Source organism: Prosopis cineraria, unplaced genomic scaffold (genome assembly GCF_029017545.1).
Source record: "Prosopis cineraria cultivar Desert tree isolate PC_DT_omini unplaced genomic scaffold, ASM2901754v1 PC7, whole genome shotgun sequence".
Taxonomy (NCBI): Eukaryota; Viridiplantae; Streptophyta; class Magnoliopsida; order Fabales; family Fabaceae; genus Prosopis; species Prosopis cineraria.
Genome location: NW_026555338.1, coordinates 23,857,822 through 23,883,406, shown reverse-complemented (window position 1 = coordinate 23,883,406; position 25,585 = coordinate 23,857,822). Strand labels below are relative to the sequence as shown.

The 25,585-nt window shown below is 33.2% G+C and overlaps 2 protein-coding genes and 1 long non-coding RNA gene across 6 annotated transcripts; 1 reads left to right on the top strand and 2 right to left on the bottom strand.

The window, feature by feature from the left end:
* Positions 1 to 1,367: 1,367 nt before the first annotated feature.
* LOC129316609 (TMV resistance protein N-like) lies at positions 1,368 to 2,763 on the bottom strand. Its single transcript, XM_054961023.1, has 3 exons — positions 2,508 to 2,763; positions 2,364 to 2,427; positions 1,368 to 2,109 (listed from the first exon to the last, which is right to left on the bottom strand). Exons 1-3 carry the CDS (start codon positions 2,761 to 2,763, stop codon positions 1,368 to 1,370), a joined length of 1,062 nt encoding a protein of 353 aa, XP_054816998.1.
* A 5,145-nt stretch (positions 2,764 to 7,908) lies between these two features.
* LOC129316835 (disease resistance protein RUN1-like) lies at positions 7,909 to 11,737 on the bottom strand. 4 transcript variants are annotated; one of them, XM_054961204.1, is made up of 5 exons: positions 11,597 to 11,737; positions 10,949 to 11,019; positions 8,993 to 10,521; positions 8,625 to 8,909; positions 7,909 to 8,306 (listed from the first exon to the last, which is right to left on the bottom strand). In XM_054961204.1, exons 3-5 carry the CDS (start codon positions 9,245 to 9,247, stop codon positions 8,148 to 8,150), a joined length of 699 nt encoding a protein of 232 aa, XP_054817179.1. In that variant the 5' UTR covers positions 9,248 to 10,521; positions 10,949 to 11,019; positions 11,597 to 11,737; the 3' UTR covers positions 7,909 to 8,147. The 4 variants fall into 4 exon arrangements, with proteins under 4 accessions (XP_054817179.1, XP_054817181.1, XP_054817182.1 ...); XM_054961206.1 differs by having other exon boundaries at positions 8,993 to 9,400; XM_054961207.1 differs by lacking the exon at positions 10,949 to 11,019 and having other exon boundaries at positions 8,993 to 9,400.
* An 8,378-nt stretch (positions 11,738 to 20,115) lies between these two features.
* LOC129316849 (uncharacterized) lies at positions 20,116 to 24,000 on the top strand. The gene is made up of 4 exons (XR_008594811.1): positions 20,116 to 20,701; positions 21,504 to 21,833; positions 23,124 to 23,192; positions 23,625 to 24,000. It is a non-coding gene; the product is annotated as an uncharacterized LOC129316849 (long non-coding RNA).
* The last annotated feature ends 1,585 nt before the right edge of the window (positions 24,001 to 25,585 follow it).

The following is a 25,585-nucleotide window of genomic DNA, read 5'->3' as shown; positions in this document are numbered from 1 at the left end:
TACCCCAAGGGATAAAACCAATGGATCTACCACACGCTGGTGACCGTCCCGCGCGTCCTCACTTGCTTGACCCTTCCTTACATTTTTCCTCCAAACCTTGCAATGCATAATTGCTTGTCTACACGTTAAAATGTTTTATATATTTAATTTTTTTTCCTGAAATCACTCAACTCACATACTCGCACGAATTAAAGCTTCATTTTTGGTTTTGATGTCTGTATGGTAAAAAGAAAAAAGAAAAATTGTTTACTAATTGAGTTAATTGTCTATTGGATTAAATGACAAATTAGCTCCTAAACTATAAGTCTAAGAGCATTTAGGACTCTAAATTCATTTTTTGTGTAATGTTTCCTTTCAGTATTTAAAAATGATGTAATGTTTCCGTACCTTTAATAAAAATTGATTTTAACTATTAATTGATAAAAAATTATAGAAAATGACTCGATATTATAGATAATGATACAAAAAAGGCTAAGAAATTTTTTTTGTCATTTTCTGTAATTTTTTAATTCATTTTTTATAAATTTTTGTCAGCTAAAGTTAACATTTGTTAATTGCAAGAGCCATATTTCAGCATTTTGAAAAGTTTAAAGGAATATGGCATCAAAAATGAGTCTATGGTCATAAACACTCCTTGATCTATAGTTTAGGGATCAATTTGCAATTTAGCTCTTGCTTATTTAATATATATGAGTACAAAAGATTTTCTAAAAATTGATCCTGAAATTTCTTCACATGAGATAGTAAAATAAAACTAGCGAACTTATATTCTGACCTTGCTTCATGTTTCTATTAACAATTAAGCAGATGCAAAGCTCAAATAAAAATATTAGTTTTCACCATATATAGATGTAACCTTATGAGTACTACCCAATAGAAAATGCCAGAAATGTGCAACACTAGTGGTCAGCTACGTTAACAATGAGAATAAGAATGATATAATGGACTGTAACAAAATGTTTATAATGTATAAGTAGCAAATAATTAATTAATATACTATTGAAAAAAATGAGTATAGTTTGTCATGACAGTTTTAATTTTGTCCTATGTAACATTACATTCATATGTACTATATAGTTAAATAACAAATACGGCAACCCTATAATTTATTGCGTCATGATCAATACGAAAAAAAAAAATGATGGGAATTATGGCAACAATTTTTTGTCCCCATTTCTTGCATTAGTCATGCATTTGTACTTTTATCTAAGATGGTCATGATTGATTTGTCAATCAAAATCAAAGTTATATATCATATTTCACTCATCGATAGAATCTTATCCTATGAGAAAATTACAACTATTACACATTTAACCTGCTGCCCTATATTAAAAAAAGAAATACATGAAATGTCTAAAATGGTTTCCTTACATGCAATTGAAGCCCAGTTCATCAAAACGTTTTTGGAGCACCTTCATTACATCAGAGTTAGAGACCCTTTTGAATTCAACCATGGCATTGCTCCATTCTGAGGGTCTTCTATTATATAAAAATGAGCCCAATTCAACAATTGCTAATGGAAGGCCATTAGCATACTTGAGTACACTATCTATTTGCTCCTCATAACCTCTCACCGAACATTCACATTTGAAAGCTTTTCTACAAAATAATTGAAGAGCTTCGTCTCTGGTCAATGGTTTAACCCTGTAAATATCACACTTCTCAAACTTTCTAAACATTTCTTCATCTCTGGTGGTTATGATGATTCTACTCCCTCCACCCAATTGCTTATATTTTATAGTATAGAGCAGTTGTCCTAGAATCTTAAAAGTGTCAGAACAATCGAGAACTATGAGAGTTCTCTTATGATGTTTTAGCCCTGTGGTCATATAAAATTCAAATCCATTAAGTACAAAATAAGACGCATCAAAATGGTGAGAGACCCTATCATATAGAATTCTTGCAAGGATTGTCTTGCCTACCCCACCCATACCACAAATGCCCACAACTTGAATTTCATCACTTGAATTACCCAAGTCAAGAAGCTCTTCTACTTCTTTCACTCGAGACTGCATACCTACTAGATCTTCATCGATATTGGTGCAGACCAATTCACGCATTTTTCTCTTGACCGCTATAATGATGTCATCAATAACTTGTTGCCCTGGCCTAAATAAAGGAAAAATGAAAGCAACAAAGTAATCATTTAGTCAAAGTAGATATGCTTTACTGATTGATCTATTATAGTTACTTGAAGATCCCTATAATTTCCCGACTGAGACTTGGAAAGTTAATTAATGTTAGGGTCAAGAGAAAACAAGAGTAAAATTACTCACTCGGATGGTACATCCCAACCAGAGAGATTGGCCACATGTTTCATTGCTAACCTCCAACTGTGTACCTTGTGTAAATTTGTTGCGAACCTTTTTTCATGTTCATCGAAAGTTGTTTCAAAAGAATTACTCTGGTTTTGTACCTCAGATGGATCTACATCATAGAAAATTGGGAAAACAGTGTATCGTGGTTCATGGATGCGTGCAGTGATCTCAGAAAGTTCCTCAAGGCACCATATAGAAGAAGCATAGTTTTGGAGAAGACAACAATGGAAATGTTGGATTGCTGAATAGCTTTGAGAAAGGAACGTGGAAGAAAGATGGAATCACATGGGTCAAGCTTCTTGTCATCCCAAAAGGCATTCAAATCATTACTTTCAAGAGAAGCCCAAAGCATATCTGTGAATCTGCAGGTTTCATCATCTCCTTTGAAACTTAGATATACATGAATCGCTCTTGATGACGACGACCCACCGATGAAACTCTCCATGTGTCTATACTTCCAGTCTTGATGATCGGCTGCGTTTCTCAATGGGAAAGCCAGATAGAATGGAATCACTGTTGCTCACAGAGCTTTTGAAGATATATATTTTCTGACATGAGCTTTTGAAGATATTTTAATGGCTATGCGAAGAAAAACCAATAAATAAGAACCTTAAAATGAATAGAAGAAGAGAGGCGGGTTGTTAAGGTGGAAACTTGTAGGAACTTGCCTCTAAAGAGATATGAACAAGGGTTGATGCAAGTAGGGGCACTTGCGATATGAGTTAAGTTAAAAATGTTGTTGATTTGTTCTATTTTTTTTTCTTTTGATTGTTAAGTTACTTTTTCTCTATGCCAAAAGAAATACTCCTCTTGTTCTTAATATAAGATAAAGTTTAAAATTTTTTTAGTTCTTAATATAAGACAATCTAATTAAGTCTTTTTTTAAAAAAAAAAATTCATCCCTTATATTTATATTTATTATCATTTGAATTCCTGGATAACAATTTATTATGATTATTAATTATAAATATAAATAAAAATGAAAAGTTACTTTTTTAACAATTTTAAAAATATAAGTACCATTTTTTTAATAAATGTGAAGTTAATGAAATACGTCACGTATATATGGTCTATTAGGATTGGCCCCAAAAAAAAAAAAAACAAAAAGGACTATTAGGTTACCTTAGTAAGCTGTGATTGTGACGTGTAAAATGTCGACAGAGAAAAAAGAGACCGTGTGCCCCTTCGATGGAGAACAAAAACTTGTTGAATTGAATATGGTTGTTTTTTTTTTTTTTTGGTTCGAAATATCGTTGTTACTTGCTGTCCAAGTTAAATTGACTTTTCAGCTTTGTGCGGACCTAAAACCAATCTATAACTTCTTATTAATGATGTATCTTCAAATTCATTATGTTTAAGTGTATAATTTAGCAACATTACAACAAAGAGGCCTGAATATAATTTTAATAAAAATATCATCAACACAGAACAAAAAATATAAGTATGAAAGGATTTGGCTCATAATACATAAAATTATTGGATCAAATCTCGCTATTAATGTGAGGGCTTCATGGTAAGCAATTTGTAAATACTCTTTGAGTCTGAAGATATGCTTTAGCTTTAATGAGTCCTCAGGTCGAGCCAACTCACCTCAACTTTTGATTAGTAAAAAAAGAGGAAAATTCAAAACCAATTTAAAGTGGAACGAGCTGGACCATTCATCGTGTGAAAAACAATCAATAGGCACTGTGAGTGTTCTAAGATGTCAAAATAATTGATAGTTATATTATTGATTCAATATTAAAATGAGCCCAACTCCTAAAATTTTCAATTAGTTGTTAATGTTAATAAAATTTAGTCTTTCATGTTTTTTATAAGCAATAATCTATTATATCATGAGACCATACATTATTATTTTTTATATTGCCTCCATTTCAATTTATAAAACATCTTTAAATAAAATTATACATACTAATAAAACTTATTAAATACACTTTATAACCTTATTTTTTTATAATATAAAATGTAAACTTTTAAAAATGTCATTTATTTAATACTTCATTTGTGAAAGAATATTAAAGAGAAACAATATAATAGGAAGGATAACATTATAAAAGCTTCATTGAGGAAACCTTTTAGTCAAAATGTCTTATATTTTGGTATATCAAATCTTTTTTCAAAAGTATATTATAAATTGGGATGGAGGAGGTATTATCCATTGAAATTTGATCCAAATGTTTGGTCAAAAACAAAAATTTGATCCAAATGAAGAGCTTTGATTAAGAGGGAACACAAGTCCCACCAGTTCCCACCTTTTGAAACCTTCCAGTGTTCTTAGTTTGATGTATCAAGTAGTAGGTCAGTGGAATTAATTAAATTAATTAAAACATGAAAATGTTAGGCACGGAACTTGAGATTATATTATCAACTTGTTAATTTTTTATTACCAAACTCGTTGCTCGCTTTTGCTCAAACTACTCTTGTGTGAAATATATGTGTGTGTGTGTGTGTGTGTGTGTGTGTGTGTGTGTGTGTGTGTGTGTGTGTGTATTTAACTCTCTTTTTGTTACTTCAGCTTAGATATTCCACGCGTTTCGTATAGACAGACCAAAGGGATAAACATATAGTACGCAGCTAATTGGACTTGGCCTCAATACACATTTCATACTGTAACATAATGTAAATATATGCATAGATATATTTACATTGCAGAACCAAATGAACTAAATTAATATATATATATATATATCTCTATAGAGAGAGAGAGAGAGAACAACAAGCATAATCTAAATGATGACAAGCGTCCATTTTCCCCATTCCGGTAATTTTGTGCAGCCATGCAAGATTCAGTTTTCAAATTGAGTTTCAAGTATTTTAACTAAGTTTTAAAAATAAGATTTTTTTTTTTTGGTTAGAGGGGGAGGGAGGTTGAAGGGAATTAGAGAGAGAGACTAATTCATTCCATTCACAATGATCCATTACAACCTAGAGATTCCTAATTAACCCTCTTAATCCTAATGCCCATGTATCAAATATCCTCTTATTGGAGGGCGAACTGTTCAAGATGTTATTGGATACTAAATATGGGCACCCGTCTTACACTTATAAACCTCATTCAACTTTTAAAACTCCCTGATGTGGGACTAATTACATTTATTAATTAAATTTTCAATATTAAATAAAAGAGGAAGGGGGAAGATAATGTGGAAAGAGAGAGAGAGAGAAGGAAAAAAAACTTGAAAGAGTGAAGAAGAAAATGTGTCGTCTTCACTCCATCCCTCAATTACTGAATCCGTAGAAATATATAGTTTCTCAGAAAATTGGAGAATTTAAGCTTTGATATTTCAGCAATTGAGGGATTGAGTTGCAGTAATCCAGTACGTCCTTTAATTAATGTCTACACTTCAAATTTTTGGGGCCACGAAGTTTCAAGATTTTCAACTTAGGATTATCTGTAAATGAAAGAGTACAAGAGTATAGACAACTAGGTATAACTGTACATAAGAAATGTAATAAAAAAATTGGAAAACCAAATTAAAGTAGGCTGAGCTGGACACTTTGTGCTGTGAATTAATCAATATCGGCACTATAGTGTTCTGAGATTTAAAATTTCGAATTATTAGTTATTAAAGTCAATAAACTGTGTAATCTTTCGAATTTTATACCAACAAGCACTCTATTTCTATCTTTTGTGTACAACATTATAGAAGATGCACTTAAATAGATTCGTTTCTACATAGCTTTTGTCTCCTCCCAGGAAATGATTGTCGAACAGTTGTTTCTCTTTAACCAATCTCCTCAAGAGAAGAAAAGCCAAGACAACTTGCAAACTTGGAGCAACAAGCCATATTTAGAATTTCTAAAGAAGGTAGTGAAAATAACTTATTGGGAATACTAACAAGATTAGTACAATTTCTCAAAAATTTAAGAATTTGAGCTCTGAAAGATCAGCAACAGATGGATCTAGCTGTGACAATTTCCTACATCCTTCAAGGTCTAGCCTCTCAAGTTCAGGAAATTCTTTAAAATTTGGCATCTTGGTTAAATCTTTGAAGCCACAAGGGTTCATGTTTCTCAAGCAAGGGAAAATCTGTTAATGAAAAAAGTGTACTTGACAATTAGCTATACAACGGATGTACTAAGTTATTAGAAGGACGTGCATCGAATTTATGTTAACATTACCTTTTCTGGCCTCCAGTGGCAGACATCAATGTATGTTGGTAAGTGTGAGGGAGTAATACCTGAAAACGACTCAACAAGTGTGGCTATGAATATATAATTTGGTGCAATTAAAGAGGGGATATTATCATGGAAAAGTTAATTACTATATTTTTTCCCTATATTGAAGACCAGATAGGGCTTTAAAAATCTGTCCTATATTATGATCGGAAAGAATATACACATGCATAAATAAAAATAAAAGTATATAATATCTTGTTATGCATTAAATAGAATCATATATTTTACCAGTTAACAAAAGTATTTTGATTAATATTGCTTATAAATAAGTAGTTTTCATTTACTTGTGATGGAGTTACAAGGCATACATTTTCTTCATCCCATATGCTTGTGATGCAGCTATCAGGCAAAATCAATTCCCTAACATGGTAAAGAAGTGAAAGGATAATGGTGCCATGAAATATATCGGAGCCGATTTGACAAATGTTTTAGGACTCCAAAAAGTTTCACGTTCTGAAATATGAACAGTCTAAGATTGATCAATTGTGATAAGCTGTCGACTCTTAGCCGACTCTGTTGTGAATCTTCTAGATCCAAGACTATAGCTTCAACTTCAAAAGTAGCCTGTGAACAGATACATTTATATAAAATTGACGCAAAGTGATATTACTTCAATTTTATTACATTATAATGTTAATGTTTCAACCAAACAATGTGTTAGCAAAACTTACCTTGTCATTGTGCATAACACTATAAATATCATCAAAATTTCATAATCTATTCCACTATTCTGGCTTAGAAGGGAATTCATGCCAAACAATTTCTCCTTCCATTTGTTGAAGCAAACTTTGCATTTGTATTTTTTTGATCTATAATAGTGATGAGTGATTTTTCAACTAAAAGTTGAACCCCAAGAAAACCACAAGACCGTAAAATTGCTTCTACAAATTTAATCTCCTTCCCTATGAAGAAACATGCCATGTCTATTACTTAAATGAAATGATTCTTTTGAAACTGAAGTGTCATATTTTTATATCACACTAAAGATATCAGTTACGTCAAAATTTATTGTACTTCGTATCTTCAACACTTGTCATACATTTTGGGGAGAGAGAGAACAAAGAGTTGATGAGAGTCATGAAAAATTTTAAAAAATATATACATTTCCTTCTTTACACCAAATCGTTTTTAATAAATTATTATTTTTTAGTACTTTCATTTTTAAATTAAATGTATAATTTAGATAAATTGAAATATCTCATCAATATATTCAAAACTAAATTAAAGTGGAAAGAACTACACTTTCAATTAATAAAAAGAGTGAGTCCATCGCCTTGCTGTCAGGCTAATTATTCTATAATTACTCTTGACCCCTTCCTACAAACACAGAGACACATAGGACTTAGTAAGAGAGAGAATAGTAAAAGAGGAGATATATGAAAAATAAACATGATTAATTAATTACCGATACGACACTTCTTTGTACCAAATAGTTCACTTAGAGTAAATTTGTTTCTCCATAGCTTTTGTCTTCTACGAGGAAATGATGGTTGAATAGTTTCTCTTTCACCATCCTCCTCAAAAAAAGAAAAGTTCAGACAACTAGCAAACTTGGAGCAACCAGCCAAATTTAAAATTTCTAAAGAGGATAGAGAAAATAGTTCATTGGGGATACTAACAAGATTACTACAATTTCTCAAATTTAAGAATTCAAGCCATGGAAAGATCAGCAATGGATGCATCAAGCTGTGATAATTTAATGCATCCTTCAAGGTCTAGCCTCTCAAGACTGGGAAATCCACTGAAATTTGGCCTCTTGGTTAAATCTTTGGATCCACTAAGACTCATTTTTCTCAGCCACCAGAAAACCTGTGAAAAAAAAAAAAAAAAGAAGTGTACCAGAATGGCGCACACGCACAATCACATTACGTTTGCTCATCTCTAATGGCAAACGCAGTTTTCATAAAAAAAAAAAAATTCACACATGAATACTTAACACACATATATGATATACATGCATAAATATGCGATATCTTAATATATATGTGTGTGTATTATTAGTTGATAAAAATATTTTGATTATTGCTTGTAAACGAGTCATTTGCATATACTTGTGTGAATGAAGAAAGTCTTGCATTTGCCAAAAATATCTAAATTAATTGTAGGGCGTGCACCGGTTAACATTACCTTTCCTCCTCCACAATCATGCCATATACTTGTGCTGCAGCTATCAGTCAAATTCACTTCCATAAGACAATATGGTTCAAAAGTTGACGGCAAACAAGTTAAAGGATATTGGTGCCATGAAATATACTCAAGTTGCCATGAAAGATTTTCCAAGACTCCAGAAAATTTTACGTTACGAAATATGAGAAGTCTAAGATTGCTCATGCGTGATAAAGCTTCAACCCTTATTGCCCTGTCTTGTAAATCTTCTAGATCCAATACGATAGCTTCAGTTTTAAGAGTAGCCTGGGTCATAGAAGACTTCAATTTTAGTACATTATAATAGTAATGTTTCAACTAAACAAAAAATGTTAATTAGAAAGACATACAGCGTCACTTTGCATAACAGCATCAATGTCATCAAATTCCCACAATCTACTCCACTCTTCTGGCCTAGAAGGAGATTCTTGGGGAATAGTTTCTCTTCCCATTTCTTGCAATGGACTATGCATTCGTATTTTTTGATCTCCAATGGTCATCAGTGATTTTTCAACTAAACGTTGAATATCACTACTATAAACATACAAAGACGATAAAATTCCTTTTACAAATTTAATATCCTTTCCTATAAAAAAAATTCCCATGTGTAAAAAGATTTCCTTGCCACAGTCATCGAGTTCTTCAAAACTTTTTTTTGAGGACCTCCATTATCATAGAATCAACAGTTTTTTTTTAGAATTCAACCAAGATGCTCCTCCATTCTGAAGCTCTTCTATTATATAAGAATTGGCTCAATACTACAATTGCCAAAGGAAGGCCATTAGCATATTCAAGTACACTGTTTATTTCCTCATCGTAACCTCTCATTGGAAAATCACAATTAAAATATTTTCTACAAAATAATTAAAGAGCTTTGTCACGCCCCAAAAATCAGGTGTGACCGGCACGGGATATGGGCACAAAACTTATATCCCTTAAGCCTTGATCGGAGAAACTCTGAAATTAATACGTTAAACACACTAATAGAGTAATTAGAAATTGTTACAATATTAATTCAGATATTCAACTTTAAAAAAAATATAAGGATCCCACCTGTAGTTTATGTGGAGCACCTAAGGCTAGACGCCAACGTAGGTATAAAGTTTAAATTTTTCATCAAATTAGGATTTGACTAAAATAATTTTTCTGCTTCAATTCAGCAATAAAACTCCTCAGTGGATATCTCGAGTCACAAGTTCAACTATACCATCTGAGACCAAAATATCTTTTCCAGTGAATAACGTCTCAACAATAAATAATAGAATATAAATAAAATGAAAAGTTTAAAATAGTTATGTAAGTTAAATAGACAAAATTTTCATAAAAATTTTATAAACTTCATAATAAAATGGCTCTATAAATTTCAAATAAAATCTCAAATCATTGAACTATCATAGAAAATGATATTATCACTTGATTTCAAGAAAGCACATAAATGAAATAAATATTTATAAACAAATTACTAAATAAAAATCAATAGAATATGAAATCATCAAACGATTGGATTCATAAATATAGGGACTTATCAGAACAATTAACAAACGTGGACACATAATCTACGAGGGTAACTAACCAAATGCGGCTTATGCCACGAAAACAAACGTGGACACTCATTCCACGAGGGTAAGTAACCAAACATGGCCAAAGCCACGAAACAAACATGGACACACAGTCCACGAGGGTAACGCTAATCAAACGCGGCTTAAAGCCACGAAACAAACGTGAGTACGATGCTCACGAATAACCATCCCTCCGTTCCACGTGCGTTAGCTATCCACTGGGCGAGCACCTCCTATAAACACCCTGCTAGCTAGGTGTACCATAGCGCGCCAAGGGCTAACGGAACTGCCGTTAGCAACCAGTGTTCCGTATAAAATTCCTTTTTAAAACCATTTTCAAACATGAGAGAAAATCCTCACTTTCAAAATACAGTTCTCATTCTCAAAATCAAACTCGCATGAATATTTTTAAGCATTAAAAACTTGCCAGAATAAAATTTTATATCCAATACTCATGCTTGCATTTATTGAATAATCAAAATTTCAAAGTCAAACTCGCATGAATTATTCTCTGTATCAATCCAATATTTGATAAAATAAAAATCTCATAATCAAAGTTCAAACTTAATTTAATTGATTAAATAACATTTCAAATTTGATAAAGCTAATTTCTCAAAATAAAGTAAAGTTAATCAACAAATATCCAATAATTGCATTAATGCTATTAAAATGATTTCCAGAAAAATGTAATATTTTAGTAAAAGAAATTTTGATTAAAAAAAATCAGTTGGGACGCTATCCACTTACCTGATAAGCCTTCCCAACCTCTATAGCTTACTCCTTATCACTTTTATCAAGATCCTCTCCCTCTAGACACCCTATATGAACATATTTATATACATGCAAAAATTTAAGTCAACAAAAATAACTCTAATCAACTACAATAGTAATTATTCAAAGACACCAAAATCCATATCTTAAAAGCTTCTCTAATTTCACAGTTACTTCATATGAATACTCCCCTTATCTAACATATTGAGTATATTTCTATTTTCAAACTCTATAACATACACATCCAATTTTTTTTATATGTGTGTGTATATATATATATTACATTTAATCTTCCAATTGCTTCATAATTCCTTTTCACAAGCATTTTAACAAAACATTTCATGGTCACTAACTGTCAAATTCCATGTCAACGTTTTTCTATTTCAAACTCATCCTAACCACTTCTTAACATCATCTAGTTCAAACAAAATTAACTTGACTCAAACTCTAACCATACTTATCATAATCATACTTCCAATACACAAATTTCAGTTTAATTCCATTCCTCCCTTCCCCAGCAGCCATGGAGTGCAGCAGAACTTAGAAAAAAAATTTCAATTTCAATCATTCATTAAGACACTCTTTCTTGCACTAAATTATCAAGAGGAGTTCAAAAATCCTCACCTTAAGTACCAACAGTAACAGAGGAGGGAGAGAACGAGAAGAAGCCGACAGAACAGGGAGAGGAGTTCTCCTATTTCCAGCTTCAACCAATGGCAGACCACTCCTCTTTCTCTCTTCAGAAACGCACAAGCAGGCTAAAGGACCAGACACTACCAAGCAAGGAAAAAAAATCACGAGCTGCATAGAGAATGAATCAGAGACAGGGTACACACAAAAGGAAGAAAACAGAATCACAGCACTAGATCAAACAGAGATGAGCTCGCGAACAACCCTACCAGCTCCGACAACTTGATTCTCGGACCCCAGCTGCGTGTACCTGAACAGCGAGAATGGAGAAGCAACAAAGAAAACAAGTAGAGACAGGGAAGCAAGACGGACAACCTAGGTATGACATAGAGACGTCGAGTCTCCACTTTCACCGCGCGATCACCAGAAACTAGAGGGGAGAGATAAAATACAGTGGAGGATGACAGAAAAAGGGAAGAGATAACAGTGGACTGGTGGAAATCGAAGCTCCCTATCTCTCCATTGTTTCTGGACTTTTCGGCAGATAAAAGGAAAATATAAGGAGAGAAGAAGCCACGCGTTTAGGTCTTTGTCTCTGTCTCTTTCTTTTTTTTTCAGAAGGGCATCATTGTAATTTTGTCAATAAGCTGAAGCAAAAGAGAAAATATAGCAAATTTGCACTCTTAGCCTCATAAGATTCAAACTCATGACCTATTAAATAAGTAGCAATATAATTGCCACTAGACAAACTCTTCTTCTTACTAATTTATTCCAAAATTAATATAAATACACTTAAACACAATATTATGTATTTTTAAATTTTAATTTTAACTTTTAATTTTTCAAAAAAAAATTGGGTTATTACAAGCTTCATCCTTGGTCAATAGTTCAACCCTGTAAATTTCATGGTTCTCAAACCGTTTAAGAACTCCTTCATCTCTAGTGCTTATGATGATTCTACTCCCCTCCACCTAACCGATTATCTCTTATAGCAAAGATGAGTAGATGAACAAGCATAAAAATATCAGAACAATTGAGAACAATGAGAGTTCTCTTGTGATGTCTTAGCCCTATGATGGTATGATAAAATTCAACTCCAATGGGTACGAAATAAGAAGCATCAAAATGATGATTGATGTTATCATAGAGAACTCTTGCAAGGGCTGTCTTCCCTATAACATCCGGGAAAATTAAGCGTGATTTATTAACCTAATAAGTGTGATTAATGAGTTAATGAGGTGTGTGGCCAAAGGGGCCTAATTAATATAAATTGTTGTGATTTCAGTCCTAAAAGTGGGTTCGGATTGATGGCGGGTCACTCGAGCATGGAAAGAAGAAGAAAAAGTAAAGGAATGCCCTCTATGCCACATACCGCGGCGTGTAGTCAACCCACTACAGTGCACAAGGGAAAATTCAAATGCAATGGCTTCTCTATGCTATACATTGTGGTGGAGGGCAGCGTGCGCCGTGGTGTATGGTTAAAAATTTGATTTATTAGATTCGTCTCTGCATGTGCAAAACAGAGAAGGGGAAAGGAGAAACATGAATACCACGACTTTGGCTCTGTTAGGGCTTGTTGTTGGAGTATATTGGTGATAGATTAAAGCTTTTCAACACCCAAGGTAAGTAATCTAAGTCTTCTTCTTCCTTTCTCTCCCTTATTTATGAAGATTTAAGTTAGGGTTTGAGTTGTAAGGTTGATTTTTGACCCATAAGAATTATGGGTCCGATCCCATTGATTAAAATGGGTATAATGGGAATTGTTTAGGGTATTGGAACACAACATTATGATTTTTGAAGTGGTTGGTGCATGGGAGTAATAAATGCCTAAAATTAACATAAATATGGTGGTTGGAAGTGTTGGTGGACTATTAATGGTGGTTTAATGACTCATTAGTGGTAATGTGAGTCAATCAAACTTAATGAACTTATTGGGTATGAATGGGTAGTGATTTTTAAGATTGATAGAATTGACTTAGGGAGATTGATGTGGGTAAATCCTCAAAATGGGAGTATGATGATATTCTTGATTATGACTTATAGTGTGATTCGTATTGGCATCATTCAAGCTTAGGAGAAGCTTTGAAAGTGTTTTGTGTGAGGGGTAAACCTTTGACCTCTCAAAGGTTTGAGGTAACTAGGAGAAACTTAATTTTTATAGTTGAATGTTAATTGTGTTTGTGAAATGTGGTTGATAGTTTAAAATTAATGATGCAATTTGGAAATGTGTTTAACTTGTGTAATGGTTTTGGAAAAGGAAAACCTTTATCATGCCACCGATTTGTGATTTATGAATTTAATTATGGCATGTTATTGTGGGTGGAAAATTGTAACTTGCAATGTGTTTAGCATGTAGAGAATGTGAGTTTATATGCCATGGATTGATTATTGGGAATGCATATTATGTAAAAAATGTGTATAACATGATCATTGGCAGAAGTTCACCTAGAAAAAGGAGTAGATTGATTTAAATCTACATGGTATTGGCAGTGACTGTTGGAATCGGGAACTTATCTTGACATTGACCGTTAGAATCGAGAGGTAGCCCTTGTCCCATAGTTGATTCGAGACTGTCTCACTTATTCTATAAGGGACTTAAACCTAGCTAGCATCCACTAGTTCATGAGGAGGCTAAATTAGGGGTACGACACCCTATGGTTGTTAGTATTTGGAAAAATTGAATTACATGAGTGAATGAGTCAACCCTGGCCTGGTAGCTCCTCACAAGTGAAAGGCTGGATTAGTCTATGAAGAACGTAGTCACGTGATAGCTATCAGTTTCATATTGGAGGTAATAGGAGGGTATAAGTTTGACATTTAATCATGCGTATAAATCTAACCACATGGTTGTTAGTATTGTGGTCTGGTATATGTTGGGGGCGCATGGTTGGTAGTATTATGACCTCGCATTGTGCATTGTGATTTAAAAATAGATATATGTGTTTTTGGGCCCGATCACATGGTTGGTAGTTTTTTGAACTATGGCCAAATTCCTCATATGTGTTATATGTGTGTTTGTCTATTTGCATCTATTTACAATTGATATGCAACTATATAGATTAGGTGAAACTTGGTTACTGAGTAGTTGTACTCACCCCTCAATTCTCAATATTTTCAGGGCCTAACTCATCGGATCCGAGTCAGAAAAAACACACAGAGGCTTAGGATTGTAGAGTAATCCTTTCTGTATGCCTCTCTTAGTTGTTTTATGTGTAAATGTTAATACAAATGCCAACCAAGATCACATGTCATTATTTTGTATTACTTACATTAGCTGAGTGTACAACTTATGTCTTTTGTGCCTCGGGTTAAGGAGTTTTAGTTGTAAACTCGTGGATGGGGCTAAAATACTTATGCAAGTAAGAACATGTGTACTTTGAAAGATTTAGAATGAAAGTGATGATTTTGTGCATGAATTTCCTCCCCTTTGTGTTTTGTGAAATTTAGGATTGAGTGGCGATTTTGTGGAATATGCATTTTTAGTTGTGTTTGGTACGTTGCACGGGTCCATAAAGTCCATTGAGTGTGGTCAGATAGTCGGTGTAGGCTTTTGGCACTTGTGGTTGAGTTGGGACACTAAATTTGTGTGTTTTATGTGAAAAGTGGTAAAAAAAGGTTATGGTGTCTAACTTTTTGTAGAAAATGAATTTGAGTGTGAAACCAGTGCCATTAGCTAGAGCTAGAAAAAGGCTCCGTGTAGACACCAAAATCACCTTAATCAGATGTCAAATGGAGTTTTCGGACACATTAGAAGTTCGCTCCCACAGCTGTCAAATGACAACAACTGATGCTATTAAATTCGTGCAATACGCCGCGGTGCATGGTATAGAGAAGGGTGAACCATGGCACATATGTCACAAGCCGCGACGCACGTCACATTTTCTGCACAAAATCCAATTTTGAGTTTTAAAACTCATTGTGATAGGTCCCATTTTTTTTCTAAGCTTCAACATCATTTTCAAACTCTGATTTGAGCATTTCAAATGCTTGCTTGAGATTAAAAATTTGAATTTTGGGAATCCCATTGTATATGATTTGAAAATTCTTCTCTTTTATAAAATTTTACAACTTTGGTAATCCATTGTGGATTAATCCTTTAATTACCCTAATAATGGAGTTTAAGGTGGTTTAGTAAGGGAGACCTTACATTCCCTACCCCTCCTTATAGCAAAAATACCCACAACTTGAATTTCATCATTTGAACTCAAATCAAGAAGCTTTTCTACCTCTTTCACTCGAGATTTCATCCCTACTAGATCTAATCAGCATAGACTAATTCACGCATTTTTCTCTTGATCTCTACAATGACGTCATCAAGAACTTCTGGCCTTGGCCTGAATAAAGGAAAAACAAAAGTACCAAATCACTTATGGCTTTATTGATTGATCAATAGTTGAAGATCTCTATAATTTGCCTATTGAGACTGAAAAGTTGATGCTATGATCAAGAGAAAACCAAGAGTAAAATTACTCACTCGGATGGTACATCCCAACTAGAGAGATTGGCCACTTGTTTCATTGCAATCTTTCAATTGTGTACCTTGCATAAATTTGCTGCGAACCTTTGTTCATGTTCATTGAAAGCTATTTCAAAAGAATTACTCTGGTTTTGTAACTCTGATGGACCGATATCATAGAAAATTGGGAAAGCAGCATATCGCGGTTCATGGATGTGTGCAACAATCTGAAAGAGTTCTTCAAGGTAACATATGGAAGAAGTATAGTTTTTGGAGAAGACAACAATGGAAATGTTAGATTTTCGAATTGCTTTGAGAAAGTGACGTGGAAGAAAGATAGAATTGCTCAGTTCAAGCTCCTTGTCATCCCAAAATGTATTCAAATCATTACTTTCAAGAGCAGCCCAAAGCCTATCTGTGAATTTGCAAGTTTCTTCATCTCCTTTGAAACTTAGATATACATGAATCGGTCTTGACGACGACGACGACGACGATCCACCAATGAAACTCCCCATGTGTCTGTACTTCCAGTCTTGATGATCAGCTGCGTTTCTCAATGGAAAGCCGGTTTCTGAAGATATATTTTTCTGATAGGAGCATTTGAAGATATTTTAATAGCTCTGCGAAGAAAAGCTAATAAATAAGAACCTTAAATTGAATATATAGTAGAAGAGAAGCGGGTTGCCGACGTGGAAATTTACCAGGAAATTGCCTTTAGAGAGATATGAAGAAGGGTTTCCCATTTATATGCAAGTTCGGGCACCTACGATTTGAGTTAAATTAAAAATGTTGTTGATTTCTTCTACTTTTTCTTCTTTTGATTGTTTGGTTAATTTTTATTTTTTAACATCAACGCCAAAAGAAATACTCGCTTCTTAATATAAGGCAAAGTTTAAAAGTTTTCTTTTGTTCTTAATATAAGATAAAGAGTAATTAAGGCTTTTTTAAAAAAAATCATCCGTTGTGTATATTTATGATCGCTTGATTTCATAGACAACAATTTGTTATAATTATTAATTATAAATAAAGGCAAAATTAAAAAGTTATATTTTTTAAATCATTTTAAAAATATAAATATCATTTGTAATAAACTTGAAGTTGATTATGATGTGTAGAGTGATGGGACGCCCCTACCATAGAAAACAAACACTAGTTACTTGTTGAGTTGAATATGGTTGTTACTTCTATTCAAATATGTGTGTGTGGTTGTTACTTGCTTCCCAAGTCAAAATGACTTTTCAGCATCTCTTTAATTTCACCTTGTCGGGACCTCAAAGCAATTTATAACTTCTCGTTAACCATATACTACTCTGATTTTATTTATAAAGTATTTTCAATATATTTTATCATAATTAAAGAAAATTTTAAAATTTATTAACTTTATTTGCAATAAAAATTTAATGAGGTGATGTATAAATAAAAAAAATTCTTTCTATCCTATAAATAGGACTAGAAGAAATATCTTCAAATTCATTGTTTTTAAATGTATAATTTAGAATCATTATAAAAAGAAGCATGAATATAATTTTTTTGAGTAAACTCAAGGTATCCACCATCAGTAGACGTGACCAATCTCCCTCACCACAGGGTCTCCCACAAAGGAGCAGCCAGCTAGCCATGGAGTGCTCTCTATTTACATGAATGAAAAATCGAACCTCTCACCACATACTTAAGAGATGAAGTGAGATAGTCACACTCACATGGTTGTTGAATATAATTTTAATAACAATATCACCAACACAACGGAAAATTCAATACCAATTTGAAGGAGACCGAGCTGGACTCTCTGTGCTGTGACAAATAATGAATAATAGGCACTGTGATTGTTCTCAAATGTCGAAAGAATTTAGGAAAAATGATAATAAAATTCTTTTAAATTATATAAATAACCAAGTGGTCCCTTGATTATAATTTTACTAAAGTTCTTAGGGACCTCGATGTTAATAAATTTTAAATTAAAAAAATTATTTTACCCTTAGTGACAAGTTGTGATTTTTTATTTAATTCTTGCAATTCAGATAAAAATTGTTATTTCTTAAACAAAAGTTGTGATTGAGATTTGTTATTGAGAACTTGTTTTTCAATAATAGAAATTATATTTGACAAATTATGATTTTTTCAACTCTTGCGATTCACAAAACAAAAGTTATTAACCCTTAATCAAAAGTTATGATTAGAGCTTGTTTTTTAATAACAAAAATTTCACTTGACAAGTTATGATTTCTTGTTCAACTCTTTCAATTTACAAAACAAAAGTTATTATTCCTTAACCAAAAGTTATGATTGAGGCTTATTATTTTTTTAAGCTAATTGTTGAAGTGGAAGAACTAATTCATTTAAATACTCTATTGAGCATATCCCATACTACTTAGTGTGGGATTTGATATCTTATACTACGAAGTCTTTGTCAATTGCCCCCCCACAAAAAGTAAATGTCTTGGCAACTGTGCTCCATGGAACTTAACTTGGCTTCCCATCGGTCATAACCCTCTGTGGGTAGCTTTCTATGGAACTGCCAACAACTAGACTCTAATACAAATTGATATGTACTTAAGTAAGACAAGAACCTTGCCCCAAAAGCTAGCTATTGAATTGAAGTGGAAAAAATAACTCACTTAAATATTCCACTGAGCATCTCATAATACTTAATGTGGCACTTGATATTTGTAATAATCCTAAATTTTAAATTAAATAAATTTACCCAATTGATATTTTATTTAATTGTTTTAACTTTATAGCAAGAAAAGAGTGATAGTTTGTTGGAACTTGTAATATTCTTGAAGGTCCATAGTTCGAATTCTACGGAGCAAAATTCTGGTTTTATTTTGTTTTAAATTTTAGGAAAATTTTGTGCCCTATTTTGTAATTTTTCTTCTGCTCTTTCTTGTAATTTTCTCATTTATTTTTATATTCAGATTTTTCTTCTTTCCCACCTGTAAGCTCTGCTTGGTTCAAGGGGGAGAAGAGAGGTGAGGGGAGGGGGGCATCCCTCCAAATTAAGGGGGAGGTTTTGGAAGGAAGGGGAGGGGAAATTTTAAAAAATATCCCCTCCCCTCCACCTTACCAAACAAGAGGAGCCCTTCCCCTCCCCTCCACCTTACCAAACAAGAGGGGAGGGAATATTTTTTTATTTCCTCTCCCTTTCTCCCCAACCAAATAGGATCTTACCGACTTAAACATGCTTTCCTTTACTGACCTAAACGTGCTTTCCTTCTCTCCTCATTGTCGGATTCCTCTTCTTACCATTGAACTACTTCTCCCTTCACCATCGGCTTCTCTCCTCACTGTCAATCTTCTCCTCTGCTCACCGAAGCTGTCGCCGTTAGGAGTGGTGGATGCTGAATGATTTGTTCTACCTTCCTTGGTTGCTGCCGTGCGAGTTCAATAGATGTGTAGATTTGTTGTTCTTCTTTTCTTTCATTATTGTTGGTTGCTGAGCTGAGACCTTCGAACCCCTTAATTTTTCGTTCAGCATTTATTTCCTTCAAGTGCTGTTGAATTGGGGTCTGTTAGCTGTGTGTTCATGGCTGCCATGAGAAATTCCTTTTATCCAACTACTTGTCTTCTTGCTTCTTGTTCCTTAGCTGCTGGAAGTAGAACGTTTTTGTGTATAGTAAGCTTGATTTCTTCCCTCTTCTAGTCGATGTTCTGCTCTTTCCTTTGTTGTTGCTGTTGTGATTTGTTTGTGAGATTGAGGTGCTGTTTTGCTTGATTCTATACACCATTTTATCTTGATGTTAAGTTGAATATTGATGATAGAATTAATGTTGGAAGTTGGCTAAATTTGTTGAATGCCTATTGTGAATTCAACTTTGATGAATGCTCTTAAGATGTTTGTGAAAATGCTTGAAAGATTGATATAAAATTTTCATAATATAGCTTGAAGAAATATACGTGAATAGTGACTTAAGCTATTGATAGAAATTTTAAAATACCAAATTAAAAGCAAGGATTACTGTAATGACCTAGAATTTATTTGAAATTAAAATTGATAGCTTTTGAAGATATTCTTATATATATATATGTTGGTATAGATTTATTAAGAAAGAGAGTTAATTTAGTGGTAATTGAGTCAATCTTTTATAAGTCAAATTTAGGTTCGACCTCCCTTAAAGACAAGAGACGAAAATTTTATTTTTACGAATAATTTAGCCAAATTACCATTTTGCCCTTAGTGTTCAAAAAAATAATAGTAAAATAAATAGATGGAGATCAGACACGCACGCACTGGTTTTTTTCTTTCTTTCTTCTCTTGTCATTGTCATAAGCTTCGAAGACTCCAGGTCAAAGGAGTGGAGAGAGAGCTTTGAACCATACCCATGTCTCCCCCGATCTCCCTCCCTTGCTGTTCTTTTTCGTCTGTCATCGGTGACCTTGAGCATGCCACAGATTTCTTTTTCCTCTTCCTCTGTTCTGCGTCGCTGATCGCTTAACGTTGCGGGTCATTGTTCAGCTCGTCCGTCTGCTATTCATTCACATCGTCGGCCATTCTTCTTCCTCTGTTAATATTGTGCTATGGGTTCTTAAATTTCGGACTGCGGGAGTAGTCGATTCCGGCAATAGGCTGATTTACTGGTCTTCTTCTTCCCCTGTTCAGCACCAAACTCCTTCTCTCCCTTCATCGTTGTTGCTGCTCATGGCTGGTATGAGGGACCTCATCCTCTCTTCTTCATCTCTGATGATCTTGTGTGGCACATAGATATATATATTGGCTTTCCTTGCTTGGTTGTTCGGCTGTAAATGTGTTGTTTTGATTTGAATTTTTCTTGAGCTTATATTGATTTTATTGAGGAATTGGACTAGAAAAGCATGATGAATTTAATGATGGATGTATGGAATTTGTCGGGTCGCAGATTGAAGCTAAACAAGTTGTATTGAATGGCTTAGAAGCTGTACACACAAAGTGTTTGATATAAGGCTTGAAAGAGAATCATGTTACAGTGAAATAATTAACTATGGTTAAAGTATTATGAAGAGATTGTAATATAAATGATGATGTTTGGGGTAATGAATCATTAACTAAATCTTTGTGAAATTGTGATAGGGGTTGTCTTCCACATCGACCTTCAATGAGAAAGTTGTTATTAACCCACTTGCTCAGAGCTTCATAGAGATTCTTTGTAATGACCCAAAATTTTAAAATTAAATAAATTTTTTCCTAATTAATATTTAATTTATTTATCATAATTTTAAGACAAGTAAGGAATAGTAGTTTAGCAAAATTGATACTGAGTATTTATATGGAGATTTAGAGTTTGAATCTTACTTAAGCTAAATGTTAGTTTATTTTCTTTTATTGGGAGAAATTGCTAAAATGCCTTTGCTTTTTTTAAAATATAATATTAATAATATATAAAAAAATCTTAGGGTCTTCATTTGTAATTTTCCCATCAACTCTCATATATTATTTTTGTTTTCCCTCTTTGTTGGTGAGCTACATACCAGAGGAGAGAGAGACTTCAACTTTTCTGGAAATTTCGACCATCCCAACTCTTCACTCCACCGTCCAGCTCATCATCGGTGATGTGGGTCACCAGTGATATTCTCCTTCCCTTCTGTTCTTCGCTCCTTCTCCTCTGTTCGTTTCTCTGTCGTGGGTGTTATCGGAACCTTCCTTTCGTCTGAGAGCAAGAGAGATTCATTGCTCAGAAGCTTCAAGTCATTCGATCCAGCACCTCTGTCCTTTTGCTATTCAACATGCTATTGATGAGAATAGGAGTTCCGCTTGCTGTTGCTGAGATGTCCGCCCAGAACCACAGCGTTGTGGTGCAAACCGTGAGTTCTTCCCTCCCCTGTTCTGTGTTGAATTTCATCTTTTTCTTTCCTTGATCTGTGCTTGTCGTGAATCTCCACTTTTGAGCATGGTTGTCGAAAATTTTCTCCTTCCCTGTATTATCGCTGTTCTCACTGGTTCGGTGTGGCTGTGGGCACTATTGTTGGTTCATGATTTTCCACCTTCGTTGTTTTTGTTGGTTCCTTCTTTTTATACCATTTCTGTCATGGTTGAATCTGGGCAGCAGCTTAGAATTTTTCCCTTCGTTGAATCCCCTGTGTGCTGTGTTTTTATGGGTGATGTTGTAATTTGTTCCTCCTTGCTGATTCTGTGTGTGTGTGAGAGAATGATTGGTGCAAATTTATATTTATTTTCTGTTCAATGTGCTGTGCGAATTCATTTGGAGGCAGTCACAGTGCGATTAAGCAAGCTAGAATTTTGTTCATGGAAGAAGAGAAAGTAGCATGTGCTTGAATTGTATTTAAATCATATTAATCTTGTGGAGGGAATAAACTTTGGATGCTTGAATAAGTTATGTATTGATGCTGTACAAATGTTGAAGGAATTATGGGATCGGATACAAAGGAAGAACTTAGTATTAAAATTTGAATATTGGTGCCTATAAGATATTGGATAAAAGTTTGTTAGGGGAAGTCTTGATTGTTCATGATTTTTTTTTTCCTTAAATGTCAATAATTCTCATAAAGCATAGTTGGTTCGGATGCTAATTACTTGTGAGTTTAATTTGAGTGTTACAAGAGATTTTGTCAATTATAAAGCTAATGTGTTATTAGTTGAATTCTTGAGAGCCGTATAATTGGACAGAGAAGTGAGCATGTAAAGTATTGAATGGATTGAAAATATTAAATAATAAATAAATAAATTGAGGTTTGGTTTTCTTTAAGTCTAACTTGATTGTTAATGAGGAATTGAGTTATTGGGAAGCGGCATAAATTTTAGAGTTGGTGATTGGAAGTATTTGAACAAGAGATGATATTTCAATCTATTGAGATAACCAAGTAGGATGAAGGTATCATGGATTACATGACAATACGAGAGCTAGTTATTTTCTATACTAAAGCTAGGAAAATCATCAAGGAATTTGCCTAAAAGCACATGTTAGGTTTGAAAAATAAAAAATAAAAATAAGGATGTAGATTTTAAATGACTGGTGGCTTAAGGATAAGTCAAACTTTATTATGCATTAGGCAAGACATTAGGTTGTTGAATAATTGATGTAGTTTTATTTATTTGGGTTATTGTTAAAGAAATTTATTGTTTTTCTTGTTTAGGTAATAGAGTAGTTAAAGGACAATTGAGAGGTTTATGAGGCACAAGCTATTATTTTGGGCGTTTAACAGGTAAGTGGATAACGTCCCAACTGATATTCTAATAAATTTTGATTGAAATATTACATTTTTATACAAATCCTTTTTTCAGCAACAATGTGATTATTGGATATTTTATTGATTAAAGTATTTTATTTTTGTAAAGATACTAGATTTGATAATTTTATTTTATCAGTAAATACAAGTTTGGATTTTAATTATGGGATTTTCATTCTGAAAATTATTGAATTGATATAGAGAATGATTCTTACGAGTTCGACTTTGAAATTTTTGATTATTCAATAAATGCAAGCATGAGCATTGGATATATAAAATTTGATTTTGGCAAGTTTTAATGTTTAAAAATATTCATGTGAGTTTGATTTTGAAAATGAGAACTGTATCTTGAAAGTGATGATTTTCTCGCATGTTTGAAAGTGATTTTAAAAAGGGACTTTTGTACAGAACACTGATTGCTAACGGCAGTTCCGTTAGCCCTTGGCATGCCATGGCACACCTAGCTAGCAGGGTGTTTATAGGAGGTACTAGCCCCGTGCGATGGCCAACGCACGTGGAATGGAGGGATGGTTATTCGTAAGCATTGTACTCACGTTTGTTTTCGTGGCATAAGCCGCGTTTGGTTACTTACCCTCGTGGATTGTGTGTCCACGTTTGTTTCGTGGCTTCGGCCGCGATTGGTTATTTGCCCTCGTGGATTGTGTGTTCACGTTTGTTTTCGTGGCATAAGCCGCGTTTGGTTATTTACCTTCGTGGACTGTGTGTCCACGTTTGTTAATTGTTCTGATAAGTCCCTATAATTATGAATCCAATTATTTGATGATTTTATATTCCATTGATTTTTATTCAGTAATTTGTTTATAAATATTTATTTCATTTACATGCCTTTTTTTTGAAATCAAGTGATATTATCATTTGCTATGATAGTTCAATGATTTGAGATTTTCTTTGAATTTTTATAGAGACATTTTATTATGAAGTTTATTGAATTTTTATGGAAATTTTTGTTTCTTTAACTTACATATCTATTTTGAACCTTTCATTTTACTTATGTTCTATTATTTATTGTTGGGACGTTATTCACTGGAAAATATATTTTGGCCTCAAGTAGTATAAGTTGAGCTTATATATCAAGGTGTTACTTGCGGCATTTTATCACTAAAGTGGAGTGGAAGAATTATTTCAAACAAGTTTTGCTTGATGAAAATTTGAACCCTGTATTAATTTCATGGCCTGGTCCTAACTACTCCACGTATAATGTAGGTAGGATTCTCGTCTTTCTTTAAAGACTGTATATATTTTAGTAGGGAGCGAGATCCTTTTATTTGATTATTATTATTCTTTGTCATACATTTAGGAAGTCTTATTTATATGAAAGTTCTCTTAAGAATTTTATAAAAAATAAAAATAAAAATATGCCTATAGTTTTGCATGGACCAAAGTATATTTGTTCAAGGCTTAAGGGATATGGGTTTTATACACATATTCCGTGCCGGTCATGCCTTAAATTTTTAGGGCGTGACATTCTTAAGGTGTATATAGTTAGTGCATGCATGCATGTGTGTATATTCATGATTATGAACGTGTTGATTGGCTTTTAGTACATACGTAAGAGCTGCCAATTGCCTTGCTATTGTAAAGTACACCATAGAATCTTATTCATGGGCACTTGGAATAATCCGTGCAATGACTAAATCTTTGTATTGAAGATATTGCATTTTTATGTAGGAAATTGAGATCAAGGACTTTACTTGCATATAAGTGCTGAAAAAGTAATATGGGGTCAATGAATGTTGTTTTATTTAATTATTTATTTTGGATTTATAGCTTATTGTATGTAAACCCCCAAATATGTAAAATAAAATGCTATGGTTTCAATTGACAATGTTGTGGGAAGAGTGCAAGTGTAAACAATGGTATTGTTAGTTAAAATGTGTTAGTGGATTATTATGACTTGTGCACTCGAAAGGAATGTGGAGGATATGAATTTCTTTGGAATGAAAATTAAAAGATTGAGGACCAAGAGCAATGCGAGAATATACTATGATAATTGAGTGAGTAAACAATTATGAGTTTTATAAAATTTTAGAGATTCAATTATTATCATATTGGATGTTTCAGGAATAAATCTTGTTGTGAGGAATGCTAAGGGGTAAATTACGATGTTGGGATTGCCTTAGGTAAGTGGATAATATCCCAATAAATTTTACTAACAAATTTCTTTTTATTAAAATATTATTTTCTTAAATATATTTCATGTTCTATTTCAAATGTTTAATATTTTGTTAATTATATTGCTTAAAACTCTTGAAGTTGTAATATGTATGGTGAAAAGTAGTGGAATTATAACATATCTATATGTATTCATTATAAAATATATCTTGAGGGCTGATGAAAAGTTTTACTAG